Source organism: Ipomoea nil, unplaced genomic scaffold (assembly GCF_001879475.1).
Source record: "Ipomoea nil cultivar Tokyo-kokei standard unplaced genomic scaffold, Asagao_1.1 scaffold1407, whole genome shotgun sequence".
Classification (NCBI taxonomy): Eukaryota; Viridiplantae; Streptophyta; class Magnoliopsida; order Solanales; family Convolvulaceae; genus Ipomoea; species Ipomoea nil.
This window is the reverse complement of record NW_017617835.1, coordinates 5,992,464-6,012,535: the sequence shown is the minus strand read 5'-3', so window position 1 is coordinate 6,012,535 and position 20,072 is coordinate 5,992,464. Positions and strand designations below refer to the sequence as shown.

At 33.8% G+C, this 20,072-nt stretch overlaps 2 protein-coding genes across 2 annotated transcripts; both read right to left on the bottom strand.

Annotated features, from left to right (window-relative positions):
* Positions 1-28: 28 nt before the first annotated feature.
* Positions 29-1,554, bottom strand: LOC109186703. Its single transcript, XM_019336811.1, has 4 exons — positions 1,407-1,554; positions 1,196-1,313; positions 406-467; positions 29-185 (listed from the first exon to the last, which is right to left on the bottom strand). The coding sequence occupies exons 1-4, from the start codon at positions 1,485-1,487 to the stop codon at positions 45-47; spliced, it is 402 nt and encodes a 133-aa protein (XP_019192356.1). The 5' UTR covers positions 1,488-1,554; the 3' UTR covers positions 29-44.
* A 3,808-nt stretch (positions 1,555-5,362) lies between these two features.
* On the bottom strand, positions 5,363-8,808 carry LOC109186702 (putative glycerol-3-phosphate transporter 1). The gene is made up of 3 exons (XM_019336810.1): positions 8,649-8,808; positions 6,769-7,854; positions 5,363-6,396 (listed from the first exon to the last, which is right to left on the bottom strand). Exons 2-3 carry the CDS (start codon positions 7,769-7,771, stop codon positions 5,834-5,836), a joined length of 1,566 nt encoding a protein of 521 aa, XP_019192355.1. The 5' UTR covers positions 7,772-7,854; positions 8,649-8,808; the 3' UTR covers positions 5,363-5,833.
* Between the last annotated feature and the right edge of the window lie 11,264 nt (positions 8,809-20,072).

Below are 20,072 nucleotides of genomic sequence, written 5' to 3'. Positions count from 1 at the left end.
AACTATTTCACGTGAAGTGGATTTATTCAATACACGTAATTGTTTTATTTGCCGTGAATGGGTGACTTACGGTGTGCTGGATTATAGTCCATCTCAACTATATCGCCATCATCGGCATCACGCCCAACCTTACTGTTTTTGTGATTGGAATCAACTTCATTATCAACTGCGGATGATCTTGAACCCTACAAATTAATTTTAATTATATTAAGATACGCGATTAATGTTACAATAAATTGTTTCTATCTAATTATAAGAAAACTCTGATCTATGACATTATAATACTACACTAATTAGTTACCCGACAACATTATTGTTGTTTTAGAAACAAGACATATATATACATACGTTAACTTCTGAATTAATTAATCAGAAGCTAACTTCTGAATTAATTCAGTTAATTACCTCTTTTTTCCCCTCATCAGAAGAAGGCTCAAACTCAATGATTCCTCTTCTTCCTGCGTGTCCTATATATCCCATTAGCTAGTGGCAGTCAATTCCAACAAAAACATTTATATAACACACTGAAAAAACAAACACACCCTCACTAGTAGCCGCTGCAAGTTTCTTCGTCACCTAAAAAAAAAAAAAAACTATATTTATATTGCACTAATCTCTGCTACCAGGTATGACGATACATACAAGAAAATATCAACTATGATTATGTTATGTGTCAGGATATCTAGGATCGCGTTACAGGCCTAGAACTTAAAATGACAACGCAGAAGCTTTTTTGGAGTGCTTCTTCTCCCAAAATACATAAGCTTTTCTGGAGTGCTTCTTCTCTCAAAATACATAAGCCTTGCTGGAGTGCTTCTTCTCCCAATCTTTCATATCATAGAAAGCCAAAATACTAATTTTCCAAAAGTCCTCTTCAAATACATAGGCATCTATTTATATATGATAATAAAGCTACCCACTAACCCACTACTATATTATAACTACCCATGATCCCACTATAAACTAATAATAATAATAATAATAATAATAATAACTATCAGATTAGAGATCAACACTGATTCTGCTCTAGTTATTACAAGGTCAAGTTCTTTGTATTTAGGTTTATTTAGTTAATTGTTAGACTACAGATATATCTAACAACAAGAAGAAGATGGATGTAATTAATATTGTCAATTGTTGGAGGGTGGACGGGGTTTGGGTAGAGAATAATCTGAGTGAAAACCAAGATTTATACCTTTGTTGTTGTGTTTCTTAGGAGGAAGAACGTGCGGCCATGAAACGGCCGGTTGACGGCGACGATGGATCTTCAAATAATCCTCTCTGCTCACTCCAACTTTCTCGATTGGATCATCCTGCAGTGTTATCATATCATTGCCAGAAAATTAGTGTAACTACAACCTTAGTTTAACGGAAAACTAAACGGAAAAACCAGTACTACGTATTACCAGAAACACCCAAGCATGACAGACATGAATAATGGCGACGCCGCACAACATAAACATCAAAACAGCGGATAGACAATACATGTTTGGCGACTTAGTACGACAATAATGATTATTAAGTTGAAACGAGATAATATAGTTGATGATTGAGAGCTGAAATGGGATTGAGATTTGGATTAATGGAAGGGATCGGAGGATATTGAAAAACAATACGTACAGTGAAGCTACTAGGAAAGTGCAAGTGCCAGTTTTTAGTGTTTTATAATAAGACCTCTGTCCTCTCCATCTCCATCTCCCCTTCTCTCTTTATATATATTGAATAATTGAATTTTCTCCGATTGATTCGTGTACAACTGTACATGATAGTTTGTTTAACAGTTGATTTCGTAACTACAAAGTTCTAACAATTTAGACTCTCGAGAGTTGTCATTCTATTGACCTTCTTGATTTGAGCAAACAGTCAATTATATATAGATATTTTAAATCTTCTTGCTTGATTTAAACTGGTCATTTATGTACAATTTAGATTGATCGATTTACCTTTGTGTAGTTCTTCGACAGCTAGGATCACAAAACAAATTTTATCTAGAGCACACATTTAGATAGCAGTTGTGACGTTAAGATAAAGCATTTAATATGTTTGATGATTTAATATGAGCCGACCAGAAAGGGAGAGACAAAGGCATTGTCTCTCATGAGAAGAAATGCATGTATTAACATAAAAGAAAGTGTTTTTTTTTAGTATTATTATTAGAAGGCTGCTAATTAACTAATTAAGTTGGTGTTTGACTCTTTGTCCGGATTGAAACTTCTTAATCTTCATTATTCGAATTTATTTATTATCATTAATTACTAATACATACAATAATATATAATTCGACTTTTTAGATATTAAAGTACGTGTTTTCTCATACTGTTTCATAAAACACAGTGAGCTAGTTGTCCATCTTGTTTCAAGTAATGAAAACACGAGGCTGGGATCAAGGTCATTTTATTTTATAATAATAATAATTGATAAAAGTGTCCAAATTTGACAAAGCAAGAGTCTTGAAAATATTAAACAAATATAATATATTATTTATTTTGATATAAATTCTTGATATTAATGTTTACGACATCCATCTTCAAATTAAGTAATGAGTGAGTGTTTATTACGATACTTTTCAATTACGTTTAAACAAAATCCTAACTTAACAGTTCATACACTGTACCTTCCGAGCTGAGCCCAAGCTTTCCCGAGCATATCCTCTTCCAAGAGCCGCGCTTTATGATGGAATTGTAGACGGTGGAATGAAAGCTAATATCTAAACTAAGTGAGAAGTTCGTCAAACGATTAGTATAAGAGATAAATTACACTAACAATATTTTGTATAACGATTTGATAAAAAAAAAAATATTAGCAAATCTTTTGCTGGCGGTATTCAAGGAACATGAATTGTTATTTAGCAATGTTTGTGTCTGTAGTGTAAATGTTGGGAGGAAGAGCTCCTTGTTTAACGCCCTGTTTTTCATGCCTTAATTACCGTGATGGAGAGGACCTAGTTTCTTGCCTCTCCAAATAAGATTTTTTTTTAAAAAAAAAATTAAAAATTATCACATAAGAGTGATAAGACGCTATGTCGTTTATCTTACCAACTATATGAAAATAACTTGCTAAAAATGCTAGCTGATATGTAGAAATTTATAGAGTTAAATGGTTTAATTGCACATATTTTTATTTGATGGCCTAATTGCAAAAGTACTAATAATTTGATGACATATTTGACGCGTTTTCAAAAAAATAATAATAATAATAATAAATATGAATTAATAATAAAATGTATGAAAAATGGTCAAATAGGTCTCTAAACTTTACATCAAAAGTCAATTAGACACGTAAACTTTTAAAAAGTACAATTAAATCCTCAAATATGTTATTTTGGATCAAATAAGTCAAATTTAGCGATAACCAGCAGGTTATCGGTAAAATTACACAGTAGACTATATTGTTTGCCGTTGACTTGATAAATCTTACGAAAAAAGTTACCATCGACCAAAAGGTCGCTTTCTTTGGTGAGGGCTGGTTACCTTCGCGGGAGAAGTGTCTTGAAAAAGCGACCAGTTCTGGTCACCTTCCCCTGGAGAAGGCGATTATTCTGGTCGCCTCCTCCGGCCAGATCTGGTCGCCTTCTCTAGCAGATGGCGACCATCGACAATTCGGCCGTCGTAGAATTTTTACCGGAATGGTAAGTGAACTGTAATAACATGTCATTTATCGATTATTGGACTTCATTGTCTCAATTTAACATGTTAAAGGGTGTAATTACACTTTTTAAAAGTTTAAAGACCTAATTAACTTTTCAAATAAAGTTTAGAGGCTTATTTGATACTTTACCATAAATTATATTATAATTGAGGACTTAAACATAGTATCAATTCATCCGGGGGTCAAAGTGAAATTAACTATTTTTTGTTGTTACTCCATAATTGGTAAAGTCAAAGATCGGCGTCGTCTCCGAGTTATTTCGCGCATCGCGTTGATCATTTCCCGGCGCCGGAAACCAGTCGTCGGTCGTTCTCAGCTCGGCCGCTCACAGATTCTCCTTCATAGCAATCGAAGAGCGATGGGAATAATTAGGAACAACTTCATCTTCGTATCTGGAACAGTTTGCGGAATTTATATCGCCCAGAACTACAACGTTCCCAATCTCCGGAAAACCATCGAGGCGGTTTTGTTTAAGGCTAAAGACGTCGAGGAGAAGTACCGGAAGCCCACAAAGCCCGGCGAATAGTCTTCCGATTTTAATCTCAGGTCATTCCGCATCAATCAATATGCATAATTAAATGTACTGTACTTCTTTTCCATATTCAGAAATCAGAATATGTATATTTGAAAGTTGTAATTCATCAGATGAAGATTTCTGTGTAGATGCTAGAAATTCATGAATAATAAACAAACTTGTTATGATGATCTTTGAGTTTGGGCTTGAGAATAAACAAACAGTACAGAGTTCATGTTGGTTTTTCTTTTTTAATGCCCTTTACTGCTATAAAGTTGCAAGCTTTGGCTGATAATGGGACTTTGACCACTGGCAATTGTCAGCACTTTGATCCAGGCATCTCTTTGATCTAACCCTAAAAATGAACTGAAAATGATATTCTTAAATGTCCTGCAACTCATAGTTTTGAAGTTGATAGTAGGTTGTGTGCCACAAGAACAGAACAACTTCAGAGAAGAAAATTATTGCCAAAACTTTCTGCTGATACTTCCGTTTTATGATAATATATTGTTATTCAGTTCACATTCTTCTAGTGGGAGCCATTCCTGACTCAAGCTGAAATGCCTTCTTGTGATAATATATTGGGAAAGTCCTTTTTACAGTATATAGAATGTTGAAAACATCTTATGGTGCTGAAATAGTCTTGTGATTTTCGTTGAAGTTATCTTGTGGCCATTGTCATGCAACTGTTGCTAGCTTAGGTAGTGTATCTTCATTGGAACATCTCACTCGTTCATACGACTTCTCCCTGCATTTTTATCTGATGTTCAACATTGCCTTCTTCTGTGGTCCTTCCTTAGTGTGAATTCATGATTGATTTCCTTTTCAGATTATTAATAGATGATTGAATTTTGCTTCTACTTGGTCTCCTTTCATTTTCAGATTATTACTACTTGATTAAAGCATGCTTATCATTGACAGAAACGTGTCAAAGATGGCCACTTCTCAACCAGATGATTTTCTATGGAAGACAGTGGCCTCCAGAAATTGATATTTGCAGGATAAGGATTAGCTGTATGTTGTTCATATCCTTCAAACATTGATCTTGCTTCTTGGGTTCTATTATTATTAGATTGTTGTGACTTGTGACATGTTTCCTTAATCTCGAATTCGATATTATTGCTTTCTGCTAAACTTTGTTTTGCAAAGATGTTCCTTGAAGCTGTTCATAGTAGGAGAAAGAAGTGAGGAAATGGGATCAAAGAGGAAAAAGAAATAAATTCAATTATGGACAAAATTGAAAAGAGGACAATTTCCAGATAGTTTCCCCATCCTTGAATGGAAGAAAAAGGTTCATCTTCTGAAAGTGACAAGAAATGCAATCAGAAATGGACATGGAAGGCAAAAAGATAAGCAAATTTCATATCTTTTGCCCCACCTAATCCCATTGCCCATCAAGGCAAAACAGCTACATACTAATCTATTTTGAAATCTTTCAGGAATGAGAAACTTTTCAATTCCCAGAATTTAGGCTTCTGGTTCCAAACGCAATGATCTATCGCTTTTTGGCACACAACACAGCAGCTAAACTTGTATACAGTAACAACAATGGAGTAACCTGTAATATCTTCCTCCATTCCCTTCATCTGGGTGATCCGAGGCTGAAAACCAAAGCATCGGGCTCGAATATAGATAATATATACACATTATATAAGCGACTACTTTCACTGTTTACACTAAATTGACGGGAGACTGCTGTGACCTTGGCTCCCCTTGGCTCCTGGAGTTTTGGATCTTGGTGGCAACCTCGGAGATGACTAACCTAGTTAGAAGCAAGCCGGCAACCAGGGCTGCTCCCATTAACATTGTGAAAACCGCACCCCAGCTCTTAGCAGAAATGTAGCCGGTTAGCAGAGGGCCAATGGCAGCCCCAATGGAGCCAGTTCCATCGATAATTGCAGTGACTGTTGCCAGTGCTCTCGAGTTGCCTTTCAACGAGCTGTGTGTTCCCAGGTCTGCTGAAACCGCGGTTGTTATCAGCGCGTAAGGTCCATTCACAAACGCTCCCGTGATCAACATGAGGATGATGTTGATGGGCATGGAGACATGGCCATAGTTTCTGTAGAAGAAGAGGGCTGGAATCGCGCAGTACATGAAGCTGGCAGCCGTCATGGCTCTGGCATCCAAGCGATCGGAAATGTAGCCGGCTAGGATTCCCCCAACCACCCCGCCAACATCAAACATCGTAGATAAGTTCCCTGATTCCTCGTTCGATAAGTACCTTCCATTTATAGCTGCAGCATCACAAGAAGATGTGGTGAGTTTTTTGAGTACTACTGACTCTGTTACAATGCAGTATCTGTTCATAACTACTAACCTACTGAAGCACAAAGAGTGCAGTATCTGTTCATAACTACTTTCTCAACCTACTGAAGCACAAAGAGTGCAGTATCTGTTCATAACTACTTTCTCAACCTACTGAAGCACAAAGAGTCAATATCGTGCTCCACTGAGGCTCGAACCCGCCCCACTGGGCTCGAACCCATAACCTCCCATATGAGAGAGCAACTTGGTGCCACTAGACCACAAGGTCCTTGGCATAAGATATGGTGAGTTAAGACTTAAGAAAACGCTTTTATTTTTTTGGTTAAGGACTTTTGATATACCTGTGTGGCTAATGTAGAAAGGAAGCCAATAGAGGAATGTATAGGCCACCAGCTTGGCGAAGAACAGGCAAAGGGCAAAAGGCGCAACCCCAGGTATCTTCCATGCTTCGATAAAACCCACAGCAGATTCCTCGCTGCTATCTGATTGCAAGAGAGGTTCTGTAACTTCCTTCCATTCTTTTTCAGGTGAGAGATCGTCATCTTCTTCGTCATTACCAGCGCCAACAGACTCGGGATTAACCGGCAACAAAAGGAAAACCACCAAGCCAATGAAGGCGATAGACAGACCGGGAACAACCAAGGACCAACCCCATCCAAACTTCAATAAACCCGATGCAATTAAGGAACCAGTAATGTTGCCAAGAGATGTGTGAGAATTCCATATTCCCATTATAAGTCCTCTCTTCTTCTTCCCGAACCAATTCCCCACAACCGCAACCACAGAAGGCCAGCCAGTGGATTGGAACAAACCGGCAAGCATTTGGACAATCAAATAGTAATAGAAAACATGGATATTTGCCCAGTATCCAACTCCAAAAAGGGCTGTGAACAAACCAGTTCCCACCATTCCCACCGTCAAGAAAATCCTAAGATCCATTCTATCACCTATATGCCCCGAGAAATACATCCCCGACGCATACACAAACAGGAAAGCCACATCAATATAGCCGAGCAATTCTGTGCCACTAGGACCATCGAAAGGATACCAGCCACTCCCAAGCACCCATGATCCTCTCAAGTTCTGGCGAGAATTCTGAGCATAACCTCTCAGCCATGGGGAATTTAACTCAACTTCAATCGTCTGTGGATCAAGCGCACTTTTCACAATGCTGGTCGTTTTCCTAGTAGCATGATATGCCGCGTATGCAAAAAATGTTACAATTAGAACTATGGCTTGATACGTCTTGTATGAGAAGGCCGTCTTCTTTGCGCCCTCTAAGAACTTTATTCCTGGAGGCTTCTTGTAGTTTGTCTCCTCAATTGGCTCTGGAAGAGACCCCATTAATGGATATCAACTCAAATCTGATTACCAGGAAGAGCGCCCAAAAATCCCCTCTTCTATGAGTCCAAGAATAATGATAAATCCTGAGACAAGATACAACAAGACAGTCAATCAGACAGGATCAACTGAATGGGATTATCAGACAAATACTAAGATGTAACAATAATCTTAACATAATGCCATCATTTGAAACATGAACAAATATGTATCTAAATCAGCAAACATTGAACACATTTCTCTGAAATAAAGGTTTTTTTTTTTCTTCTTTTTTTTCTGAATGAGAGAGGTTTATATATATAACTTTAAATAGAAATGACCAATACCCAACAACCACTATATCTTATCCTTGAATTATGGCACAAGTTATGTATTTCTATTGCCTTATCAACTCAGATTACACCAGAACCGAGTCATGTCAAAGAATTCCCCTATATTCCCGGGGATTCCTCATCCATTCCAGCAAATAAAAAGATAAACTTTGTACACATCGCAGGATAGTTACCATAAAAATCCTACATATAAGAACCAATAACCATGATCCGACAACATTAATATAAATCTTCCGATTTTTTAGTTTACATAATATATATTCTTAGCCTCGGAATCTGATTAACCAGCTCGCCGGAAAAAAATATCATACCCAGAGGATTCTCCCACCGGAAAATCAAGAACTGATCAAATATGTAAAAACAACAATAAAAGTAAAGTCGTAAATCGTAATTATCCATCTTCAAAACTGGGTTTTTTTTTTCAACGTCGAAATTTAATCAAACAACGCTATACTTTAAAGTTGTAGTGAAAATTCAGGAAAAAAGCAGATTAAAAGTCGAAAAATGGACAGTAAATAGATCAAAAGAATCGGGGATGAAGATCAAACCTTACTGAGTTGAATGGATCGCTTTGCTTTGCTTTCCTTTCTCTGGCAGTCTGTACTGAGATTCTCTATTCAGATTCCCAGTGTATATTATATGAGAGAACGGAGAAGACTATGACTCTAAAGCTGCTTCTTTTCTTCAGGAAGCCGATGGAGGGAACGCTTGAAGGATTCATTTAAAGCGGAAAGCGATAAACAGTGTCTAAGTTTACATACCGTAAATACCCTCGAGTATTTACCAAGTGGAACCTTGATTTTGATGTGCGGGAAGATGGACATTGACATTTACACCCTCAGGCCTAATCAAGCGGATAAATTACATCCATTATTATTTCAAAGGGCCCACCACTATTTGTCCCATTCATAAATTAAATAGAAAAAAAATAATTTTACCTATTAAATTATTTTTTTTATTTTTTTAAACAAAACAAGAAAAACAATCAAGAAAGAAAGTTGAATTATTTTTACAAAGGACCGCTCTAGCATATGAAAACTCAATTCGTCATATGCTAAAATCTACTTATATTGATGAAAGAAGATGGTTCTTCAATCAATTGAATGTCTCTAGGGTGTCTGCTCTTTAAAATTGTGATCTAACTTAATCTCTCAATGACGCTCTACCTCTTTTACATAAGCTTTTAGCATATTTTATATATAGCGGGCTTGGATGAGGTTATTGTCACCCGCTTTACTCCTGTGTCAACCACCACATATCCGTATCTCGAGCCCAAACAATCTACAACAGTTTCAGAATAGTCTATATTCAAGTGAAACATGACACGGTTATAGGGCAAAGTTAACCCATTTGCTTATTAATTAATTAATAATCAAGCATTATATGTAATGACGACAGTGATTTATAACACCCACGCGACACCTATGAAGAGTAGTGCAAACTACGTAGGATGAAATCAAAATGGACACCATTTTTGTTCTTTTTAATGTTGGAAGCTAAGGACGTGTTGGTCAAATAATATTTCTTACATTTTCAAAGAGATGAGATATGAATGTGGGGTGATAAATTTCTCCACTTGTGGAATCTTAGTGTGGGTGGCACATAGAGAGGTCAACCTACCTTAACCTAACAATTTTTTTAAGTACTATTATATTGCTATATTGATAAGAGAGGTTTGCTTAGGTGTCTCAAGCTAAGGGCAAGAAGAGTTGTTTTGCATTGAAGCTGATTGAAAGTTCATGTTTTATTTTTATTTATTTTTGTTGATTAAAGAATATCATAATTGTCCCGAAAGCTGTCGAAGTGAATGATGAAGCAACACATTCTCACTAAGTATGTTATATAATATCTTCTTAGTGTGGTTTATCCGTCCTATGTGATTTGCTAAATATTATTACATATAAATGAATAAAATTTACTCATTGCACAACCTCAAGCATTGGCGACAAATTTTTAATGTCACCCAATATATGTATATATTATGGTTACAGGTCATTGCATATCGAATATTCATTATATTATATTGAATTCCATTTAATCCAAATTAACATATAGTTAAAAATACATCGTAAATTCGCGTTTTTATCCGTAGTAGGCCATTATTTAATTTATAAAACCATACAAATTTTAGCGTACCGAAATTATTTTTACTATTTGTTGTTGCGTAAGTATATGTCGTAACAATAAATGCAACATTATCGATACAGCTATTATGTGATTGAACATGTGGATTGGCAAGAGTAGATGGCAGTCCCTGGAAGGGCAATCTAGTAAATTCAAACCCAGTAAATTCAAACCCATTCTCGTCATTTCACAAGCCGCCTCAGCTACTAATAAAATAATAAAGGAAAAAACAATGGATTCGGAATTTCGGACGGAAGGGATATTCGATTATTCGCATACGAGAAAAAGCATAATTCTCCGGCCGCAGCGTATATTCCCTGATGCTTCGCCACCACCGGGACCCACCTAAATCCGACATGTCAAATCTCGTGGATTACACGTCCGTTTCCTCACGGACCAATCGCATGCTTTTGTTTTTTTAAATACGAGAACGAGAATTCTTGGCTGTGTAACCACCGCACGTCCGAGTCATGTGATTCGTGAACATATGCTTTATCGTTTGTGCAATGGTACAAGGAATAAAGATTACTTCCATTATTATTAACTTTTTTTAAAATATAATATTAGCTTATTTTAATCTGATGATGAGGTAGATTAGATGCCACTATATTATTAAAAGAATAAAAATAAAAAATCTGCTAGACTGATTCCATCAAAATATCTATTGAGTGTAATTAATTTATTCAAATTATGTCATGTATAAACTCATCAAGAATCAAGAATATTAATTAATATAATAATATGAGTTAAAAATTATATAAAAAATCACGGGCTGAATTAATATTACTAATCGATTGTGTAAAATATTAATGTTAGGTACTTCTTGTTTGATTTGAATTTTGGACTGATACATGCATACAAGTTTGTCTATGTAGCTTATTAATTTATTGCTGATGAGTTATATTGTGGTTCTAAACGCCCATGCCAAGCATGATGATCTCAGTACAATTTCATAATAGTAGGATTATATATTTGTTTGAGATGAAGAGATATTTGTTAATGACAGAGAAGAATTAGCACTTATGAGGGTTGTAGGGCTACTTCATTGAATTTTTTTGAAAGGTGGTCAATATGGCATATATTAAAAATACTCAGAAATAGAGTCTGGGGGGACATCGTCCGAATACATAATCGTAGAATAATTAAATGCAGAAGCCGCTAAACTATGAGCTAAATAGTTCTCTGATCTAGGAATAAAATTAACTGAGCAGTAATCAAAAGAGATAATGCGTGCTCTACAAGCACTAATAGCATAGCCAACATAAGTCCGAACTGTGACAGCTTGATTTGTCAAATACTGTTGTAGGGTCAAACAATCTGTGAGTAAGCGTACAGAGCGTTCCCCACGATTCCATAACCAAGACAAGGCTTCCTTACATGTTATTGCCTCAGCCATAAGCGGGGAGAGACAATCTGATAAGGGTGCATTGAATATTTGTACATAATTCTAAAAGATCAATGTATTTTGTAATAGTTAATATGTTCGTCTCAAATTTTTTAACTAAAACGGGACATTTATATAGATACGCAAAAGAAAAATAATAATTAAAGAGTGATTTTTTAATGAGACAACGTAAATGATCTGTAATTTTCTTTTTTCAAATATGCACCCTGCAAAATATATTTTCAAAAGAAAAAAAAAAAAATATATATATATATATATATATATATATATATATATATATATATATATATATATATATATATATATATATGGCCACCAACCAACAGCTCATGATTATATATACTGGTCCATGACACAGAAAATGATATACACAAGTGTGTGTTGTGCAAATTAAATAGAGTGTTATGAGACGACAAAACAACCTTTGGATGGAATTGAACCTTGGGAAACTACATACGCACCATGTTTCGTTTATGGTTTTCCATTCATTTGGATGGCTTTAATTTGTCGTCCAAACCATTTGTCCTTTAGAGTATGTTCCTTTATCCATGATATGGCCATATGGGCGCTTATCTTGATACTGACAATGTTGCTCTCACATACCATACCAGCTAGCTAGCTACACTTATCTTCAAACTTCTTTTCTTGTTTCTTCTCAATCATGGACAACTAAACAATCAATCGTTATGCTGTGGAACCGTATCCTCCTTGCAAGGTGAATACGGTTTTATGTTCATAGTTACTGAATTATATGTTCATAATTATAAAGCTATATATTCATAATTTTTAAACTTCATATTTACAATTATTGAATCTCTATATTTATAATTACAGAACTATATGTTCATAATTATGTTCACAACTCTATGTTCATAATTTTTGAATTATATATTCATAATTATGAACAGTTTTGAAACCGTGTCCACCTTGATTCCACGGTTCCACAGCATAATTTGCCCTAAATAATAGTGTCTACCAATATTGGGCTATCCTTAAAGCCCATTGTTCATAAAATAGAGTCTCCCTCGTCATACGCTAACTCAACACAACTCATATTGTTATATTATAAGATTGGGTTAGTTTAGATATAATTGAGCATCATGATTGAACTGTATCAAAAGGAGTTGGGTTGTGGGCCAATTAAGTTGACCCGGCCCATAGCTCAATTAGTTTACTTTATAAAAAAAAAAAAAAAAACATAACTAGTATATATATTATAATCTATAGGGAAAAGATAAATTTATATAAGGATATATATGTGTGGAGCAGTTTAACACGTTCTTTCTTAAAGTTCTTGACATCTAGTTAATTTGTCAACGCAATTCTTTGTAAAATTGCACTGTTGTAAAAATTGAGCCTAGGTGCTCTAGGCGGCAATTAATCAATCTAGACGCTCGCCTAGGCGCTCTAGGCGTCCTAGACGGTCCCCACGCGCCTAGAGGGCACCTAGCGATTTTTTCAACCTTGTAAAATTGCATACATACTTTTAAATTTAAGAAAATGAGTTCTTCAGATCTTAATCGTGCATTTCTTGATTCCTCCATAGCCAACAGCTTCTCCATTTCCGAAACATCACAAAATTGTATGGGTTTTTTGTAGGAGAGAAAGACAACGGTAGTGATTCGAACTTCGGGGAAGAGGCTGCCGAGTTCCGCCGCCTTCTTGAACAACCCCTTGAACACCATCCAAAAGGTTGCATTTTGTGCATGTGATTCACTATTTGTAGTGCCTTCAATTATCATATGCATTATTGGGAGGGAGAAAGACGAGGAATTATACACTAAGCACTTGAAATGACTACCTTATCTCTTCATTTAACGTCCATTTAATCTTATGTGACGAAAGGATCAATATTGAAAAAAATTCGATAGTCATTGTCTAAATTGTCCAAAGAGTAAATTTCAATTTTGGTCATGTGACTATATGGGTTCTGTTAATTTCAGTCCACGACTTTTAAAAGTGTTAATTTAGTACCTTAACTATGTAATTTTTATCAATTTTGATCACTCCGATCAATTTGCCAGCCAAATTTCGCCAAAAAATTTTAATAGTTCAGAGGATATTTTAATCTTTTTACATCACTTTTCTTTCTCCCCCATTACTTCGCCGGATAAGCTGCAAATTCACCGGAAAGAGGATAGCTGGACAGCCGGAGAAGAAGAAGACGACGGAAAAAACAGTGGCATTTCTGTAACCAAAACTGTTGAACCCGGGTCACTGGGTTGAGAAACGGAGCATTGAACGAGAAGTTGAGCACCGAAACGCCGACCATGAAGAAGGCGGCGGCCACGACAACTACGAGCTTCGGTCCAAGGGATTAATTTATTAGCTTCTATAGTGCTTTGTATACATAGACTGGAATGCAGTAGAGATTAATTTATGAGCTTCTGTTGTCTTAAAACTTGTAGGTGTAGAGATTAATTTATGAGCTGAGCTTCTTCTTCTCCGGCTATCCTCTTTCTGGCGAATTTGCTGCTTCTCCGGTGAAGAAATGGGGAGAAAGAAAAGGCATGCAAAAAGACTAAAACACCCCCATTATTTTAACTATTAAATTTTCCGATAAAAATTGGCCGGTAATTTGGCCGGAGTGACCAAAATTGATAAAAATTATATAGTTAAGGTACTAAATTAACACTTTTGAAAGTCGTGGACTAAAATTAACAGAACCTATATAGTTGCAGGACCAAAATTGAAATTTACTCATTATACAAATTAAAAGTCAAGGACCAATTGTGAAAAATTAATATATATAGTCGGATGACCATTACTGGAATTAACCCATTTATTAAATGATGTTAAATTCGATTTCTAAGCCTTCCCCCAATAATCAATCCCAACACTTGTCAACCTTAACTCTACATCATACTTTCAATGAGATCCAAACCCATGATTTGCTCTGATACTAATTTTTAAAGATCATATATTTTTTCACACGGTATATATTAGCGCAATAGTTGATGAACCACAGTTGGTATTAACTCTAACATTATCATCTCCTTCCTTTTCTATTGGGTGACAGAACAAAATGGAAACTTTGAAAAAGGGCGGCATTTTTAGGTAGTTCATTCAGGCAATAACATATGCAGTAAGGGTGAAATATGTGAAGACAAGGAAATAGTGTAGTACTATCTCCCTGTCAAAATTTGTCCAAACAAATGGCATAGGATTCATCGACATCATTCTTAAATCTTACTCGGGACAACATCCTCGTCTCCACCCTTGTGAAGGGCTACCTTGGTCGGAAAATTAAAGCGTCGACGCATGTTAATATCTATTCCATTATGAATATAAGTTATTATTTGGCCTAAGTATTGTTGTTCTACCTCTCCATTAAAGTGGTAACCTTAATTAGTTTGAAATAAAGTTTTTAAATGGGGGTTCATGTATTAATTGATGTGTGCAACTCGTTTGACAAAGTTGATGAGATATTCGCAATGTTATAGTAATCCTATAAAATTAAAATTTTGTCACTAAATCAAAAATCTTTAGTTAGAGTAATTTTTAACCCTCACAAAAAACATGTAAATAACACATTTAGTGAGGGGTTTCTCTACCTGTCACTAATTTTTTGTCACTAAAAATTATTTTTCTTGTAGTGTTATCTGATTTTGATTGGGTTGGTTGTCCAAAAGATTGTAAGTCCACAAGTGGTTTTGCAGTGTTCTTGGGTAATAACCTTATATCCTGGGTTTGTAAGAAGCAGAAAATTGTTGCCAGATCATCCACTGAGGCCAAATACAAAGCTCTTGCAGATGTTTGTGCTGAGGTTCTATGGATTATGTCGTTGCTTCGTGATATACAGGTGCCAGGTATTTATGTTCCAAAACTATGGTGTGATAATCTAGGTGCTACCTATATGTGCGCCAATCCGATCTTTCATGCACGCACAAAGCATGTAGAGATTGATTATCATTTTGTACGAGATAGAGTAGCTTCAGGTGATATTCAAGTCAATTTCATCTCTACAAAGGACCAACTTGCTGATATATTCACCAAAGCTCTACCTGGCAAGGTTTTCTTCACTTAGGGTCTGTTTGGAAACCTAGAAAATGACTTCTGGAAATCATTTTCCGGGTTTTGGGTGTTTGGCTAGGCTGAAAATTGAATGGTCAAAGGAAAATTAAGAGAAGTCAATGGAAAACGAGCCCAAATTTATGGAAAATGACTTCCCCTTTTTTTTTTTGGGAAAGTCATTTTCCATCTTCTTCACACACTTGCTTATCTTCAATTCCTCCTCCTCCTTCAACGCAGAAACAACTCCATGTCTCCACCAACAATGTTTCCAGCGGAAACCTCCGCCGAAAACCCCTTCCAGCGAACATTATTTAAAAAAAAAAAAAAAAAAAAAAAAAAAAACGTGAAGATGGACCAGAGAGAAGGACTTCTCTCTGGTTTCCGGCGAGGGAAACCAGAGAGAACGTCTCTCTGGTTTCCCTCGCCGGAAGAAACCAGAGAGAAGTTCTCTCTGGTTTCTTCCGTATTCTTTTTTTTTTTTAATACTTTTTAATCATTAATATTATTTGATTTTAAAAAATAAATTTTATTATAATTTTTTTTATTTTAAATAAAATAATTAATTATATAAAATGATTAATTATACAATTCTATCTCATTTTTCGAAAATGAACCAAACACACAAAGACTGTTTTCTGCCGTGCTGCCAAACACAAGAGAGGAAAATGTTTTCCGGAAAATGACTCATTTTCCAGAAGTCATTTTCCTGCTTTCCAAACGGACCCTTAGAGACAAGCTACAGGTTACTAATATACACTGTGCTTGAGGGGGAGTATTAGGACTCTATGTATTTGAGTCTGTTTAAAACTTCTTATCCTTGTCACTCTGTGACTCTCTATTGTATATATTCATATCATCTTATCTCTTTGTATTTAATGAATGCACATAGATACAAGATCAGTGAATGAATCAACGGTACCAGTCCTTTAGGTGTTTTACTCAGTGTTCATTTAGTTCAACCATTATTGTTGAATAAATTATTATGGATAAAGAAATTCATAATTTAAGGAATTTAGATGTAGTAAAAATTTAATTTTTTTAATTATAATGTAACCCAAAGATATTGGACGATTGGTAAATATGATGTAACTCAAAGATCAAAATGCTAAAGAAAGTGTTTGGTTATTCAACAGTTTGAAGCAACAATTTGTTCTAAACCACTGAAAATACAAACATTGCAATTTACAATATTTTCACTTAGCGTTTTTTAGAATGATTTCTCCAAGACACCTATATATATATATATATATATATATATATATATATATATATATATATATATATATATATATATATATATATATATATATATATATATTAAAGTTTACTATAGAGCCATTTCGACTCCTTGAATAATAAGAGCCAGTTTCGCTGGCTCACTGTTTGCTATCAACGGATGGACAAACTTAATTTTTAAATTGGAGCCAAAGGAGTCTCAAAACTCCCATACCACTTTTCCCACCGATGTGGGAAAAGTGATCGGTGAGAAAAGTGGCAACTGATGTGGGAAAAATGGCAAAACTAAGGGGCGACGAATGTTCGACTCCCCATATGTTTTATTTGTTTTAATTTCTTTTATTAAATTATTATTATTATTATTTTTAAAACAATTATTATTATTATTATTATTATTATTATTAAATATATGTATACCCTTAGGTCATTTTACATGTTAATCTAAATAGCTATTTTTTTCAAATATCTTTTTACCAACCGTTGATATAATTCGCTGATCAAATCCGCTAAAGTTAACCGCTAAATGCTGATTGTCAAACAAGGACATTGCGGGGTAGTTTCTCGCTTCAATTTGTTTTGTGATTTGAATACTCTCTTTGTCAACAAATCCCTCAAGTAGTTAATATGATTGGCTTTATTATTATTTTTTTATGTTATTAATAAAATACTTGGTAAATAAATATATAGCATTATTTTGTCTTATAACTTTGCTATTTAATTAAAAAATAGTGCAAAAAAAAGGTAATAGACAATGTAGTGAATATTATCAATTGATGAATTTGAATGTAAAGAATATTTTTTACATTGAAAAAAAATAAAGAAAATATAACTAATGAAATTATTTCTCTTAATTAATTTATTGATAATGAATAACTTTTTTTAATAAAGATATTGTAGGGACAATGTAGCGAATATAATCAATTGATGAATTTGAATGTAAAGAATTTTTATAATGAAGAAAAATAAAGACAATATAACTAATGAAATTATTTATCTTATTTAATTTATTGATAATGAATAAATTATTTTTGAATAAAGGCATTTGTAAACACATAATTCTAAATTAAAGAAATGCATATGTATTATTTTTTGTTGTAGCTACTAAATTATTATTTAATTTAATAAGAGTAAAATAGAGTACTAATTATGCCAATTTTGATTGGGATGAGTTTTGAACTTAAGACATTTCTTATTGAAATCAATGAGTAAGTTAACGGTGAACTAACAGAAATTAATGGAAAAGATAATATTTAACGGGATGGATAATCATATTCATTAAGGATAAATTAGGAAATTTCAAAGAAAAATTAAAATTTGATCAATCATTCTTTTGAGCCATTCATTTGATTAAAAAATTTGACCGTCATTTTTTATACTCATTATATGCCTAACTCTCTTTGGCTCTTATTAATTAGTATTAGTCTTAGTATAGTAGAAATCAATGAGTAAGTTAACGGTGAACTAACAAAAATTAACGGGAAAGATAATATTTAATGGGAAAGTTAATGGATAATCATATTCATTAAGGATTAATTAGGAAATTTCAAAGACAAATTAAAATTTGATCAATCTGAGCCATTCATTTGATTAAAAAAATTTGACCGTAATCTTTTTTTTTTTTTTTTTTACACATTATAGGTCTAACTCTCTTTAGCTCTTATTAGTATATATTTTTATCCATTACAGGTCTAACTCTCTTTGGCTCTTATTAGTATATATATATATATATATATATATATATATATATATATATATATATATATATATATATATATATATATATATATACACACACACACACACACACACTAGTATTTTCTATGCGCAAAAAGTAGGTACCTAATATTAGTACTATATATTAAAATTTTAGATTTTTAATATTTATAGCATAATTAATACAAGGGAAAATGGCACTTTTTCTCCCTATGTTATATACTTATAGCACTTTTTCCCCCTCAATTATTTATGTAAGCACATTAGCCCCCTCAATTATTTTAAAAGTGGTGGTTTTCTCCCCTAATATATTAAATTGACATTTCTACCCTTAAAGTAAACATTTTATTTATTTTACTTCTCCAACAAATTATTGCGTATATGTAGCGATTACCACGGTTCGGTTCGAACTGAACCAGACACTATAGCAATCGAATTAAAAGTTTTCAGTTATGATTCAGATCTAGAACCCAATATTTGGATTTCAATTTATTAAATTTAAGAATAAAAAAAAAACTGGATCATGAACCGACGGTTCCGGATCCCGTTCGCGATTTTGAACCGTCTTTATTTTAAAATTTTATTTTTTATTTTAAAATAGTTTAAATTCAACAATAAATGTATTTTATTTTTTCAGTTTGGAACATGAACCGCCCATTCCAGTTCGTGATTTTAATAAACTCTAAATATCGCGTTTTGATTATAAATTGTAATTGGAATATTTTGATTTGGTTACTATAGTATCTGGTTTGAACCAAATTATAGTAATAATTTATTGGAGAATAAAAATAAATGAAATATTTATTTTAAGGGTAAATATGTCCATTTAACATTTCAGGGGGAAAAAGAGCCACTTAAATAATTGAGGGGGAAAAAGTGCTATAAGTATATAACATAGGGGGAAAAAGTGTCATTTTCCCTTAATACAAACCTAACAAAAAAATAGACATAAATAAATGATATAATCTTCATTTACCGTTATTAATTTTTAGACGTGTGTGTGTGAAGACTATGATTGAGAAATAAATAATTAGTAAGTTAATAAATAATGAATAATAAATATTCTTTGATAACTAAGTAAGTAATTTTTTTTTGAAATAAATTAAGTTATTAATATTTTCCTTTGATGACCATTTCATCATAATTTAATATTATCTTTTGGCCTTAAAAGTAAGAAATTAACAAACTTACCAACAATGGAAATCATAAGCTCAGAATTTGAATACATTAGGGCTGCCGCGAACTTCAAATAAATTAAAGAATCTGAATATATGTACGGCGCGCCATGACCTAACGGCAACAAATAATTAATTTGGAAGCATTATATTGTTTTCTAAACCAAATTAGAAATCCAGCTTAGTTTCCTTAATTTGTTTCCTACTCCTATTGTTTTCTTAATCCTATTCCCAGGTATATTGTTATATATAGTGTTTCTTATTCCTATTCCCAGGTATATTATCTATATAATTGTCTTCAATAT

Coding starts and splice junctions, on each gene's coding strand:
- LOC109186703 (XM_019336811.1), bottom strand. CDS start 1,487: ATGTATTGTCTATCCGCTGTTTTGATGTTTATGTTGTGCGGCGTCGCC. Junction 1,314..1,406: donor GTCATGCTTGGGTGTTTCTG/GTAATACGTAGT, acceptor ATAACACTGCAG/GATGATCCAATCGAGAAAGT. Junction 468..1,195: donor TAAGAAACACAACAACAAAG/GTATAAATCTTG, acceptor TGGGATATATAG/GACACGCAGGAAGAAGAGGA.
- LOC109186702 (XM_019336810.1), bottom strand. CDS start 7,771: ATGGGGTCTCTTCCAGAGCCAATTGAGGAGACAAACTACAAGAAGCCT. Junction 6,397..6,768: donor TTTCTACATTAGCCACACAG/GTATATCAAAAG, acceptor GTGATGCTGCAG/CTATAAATGGAAGGTACTTA.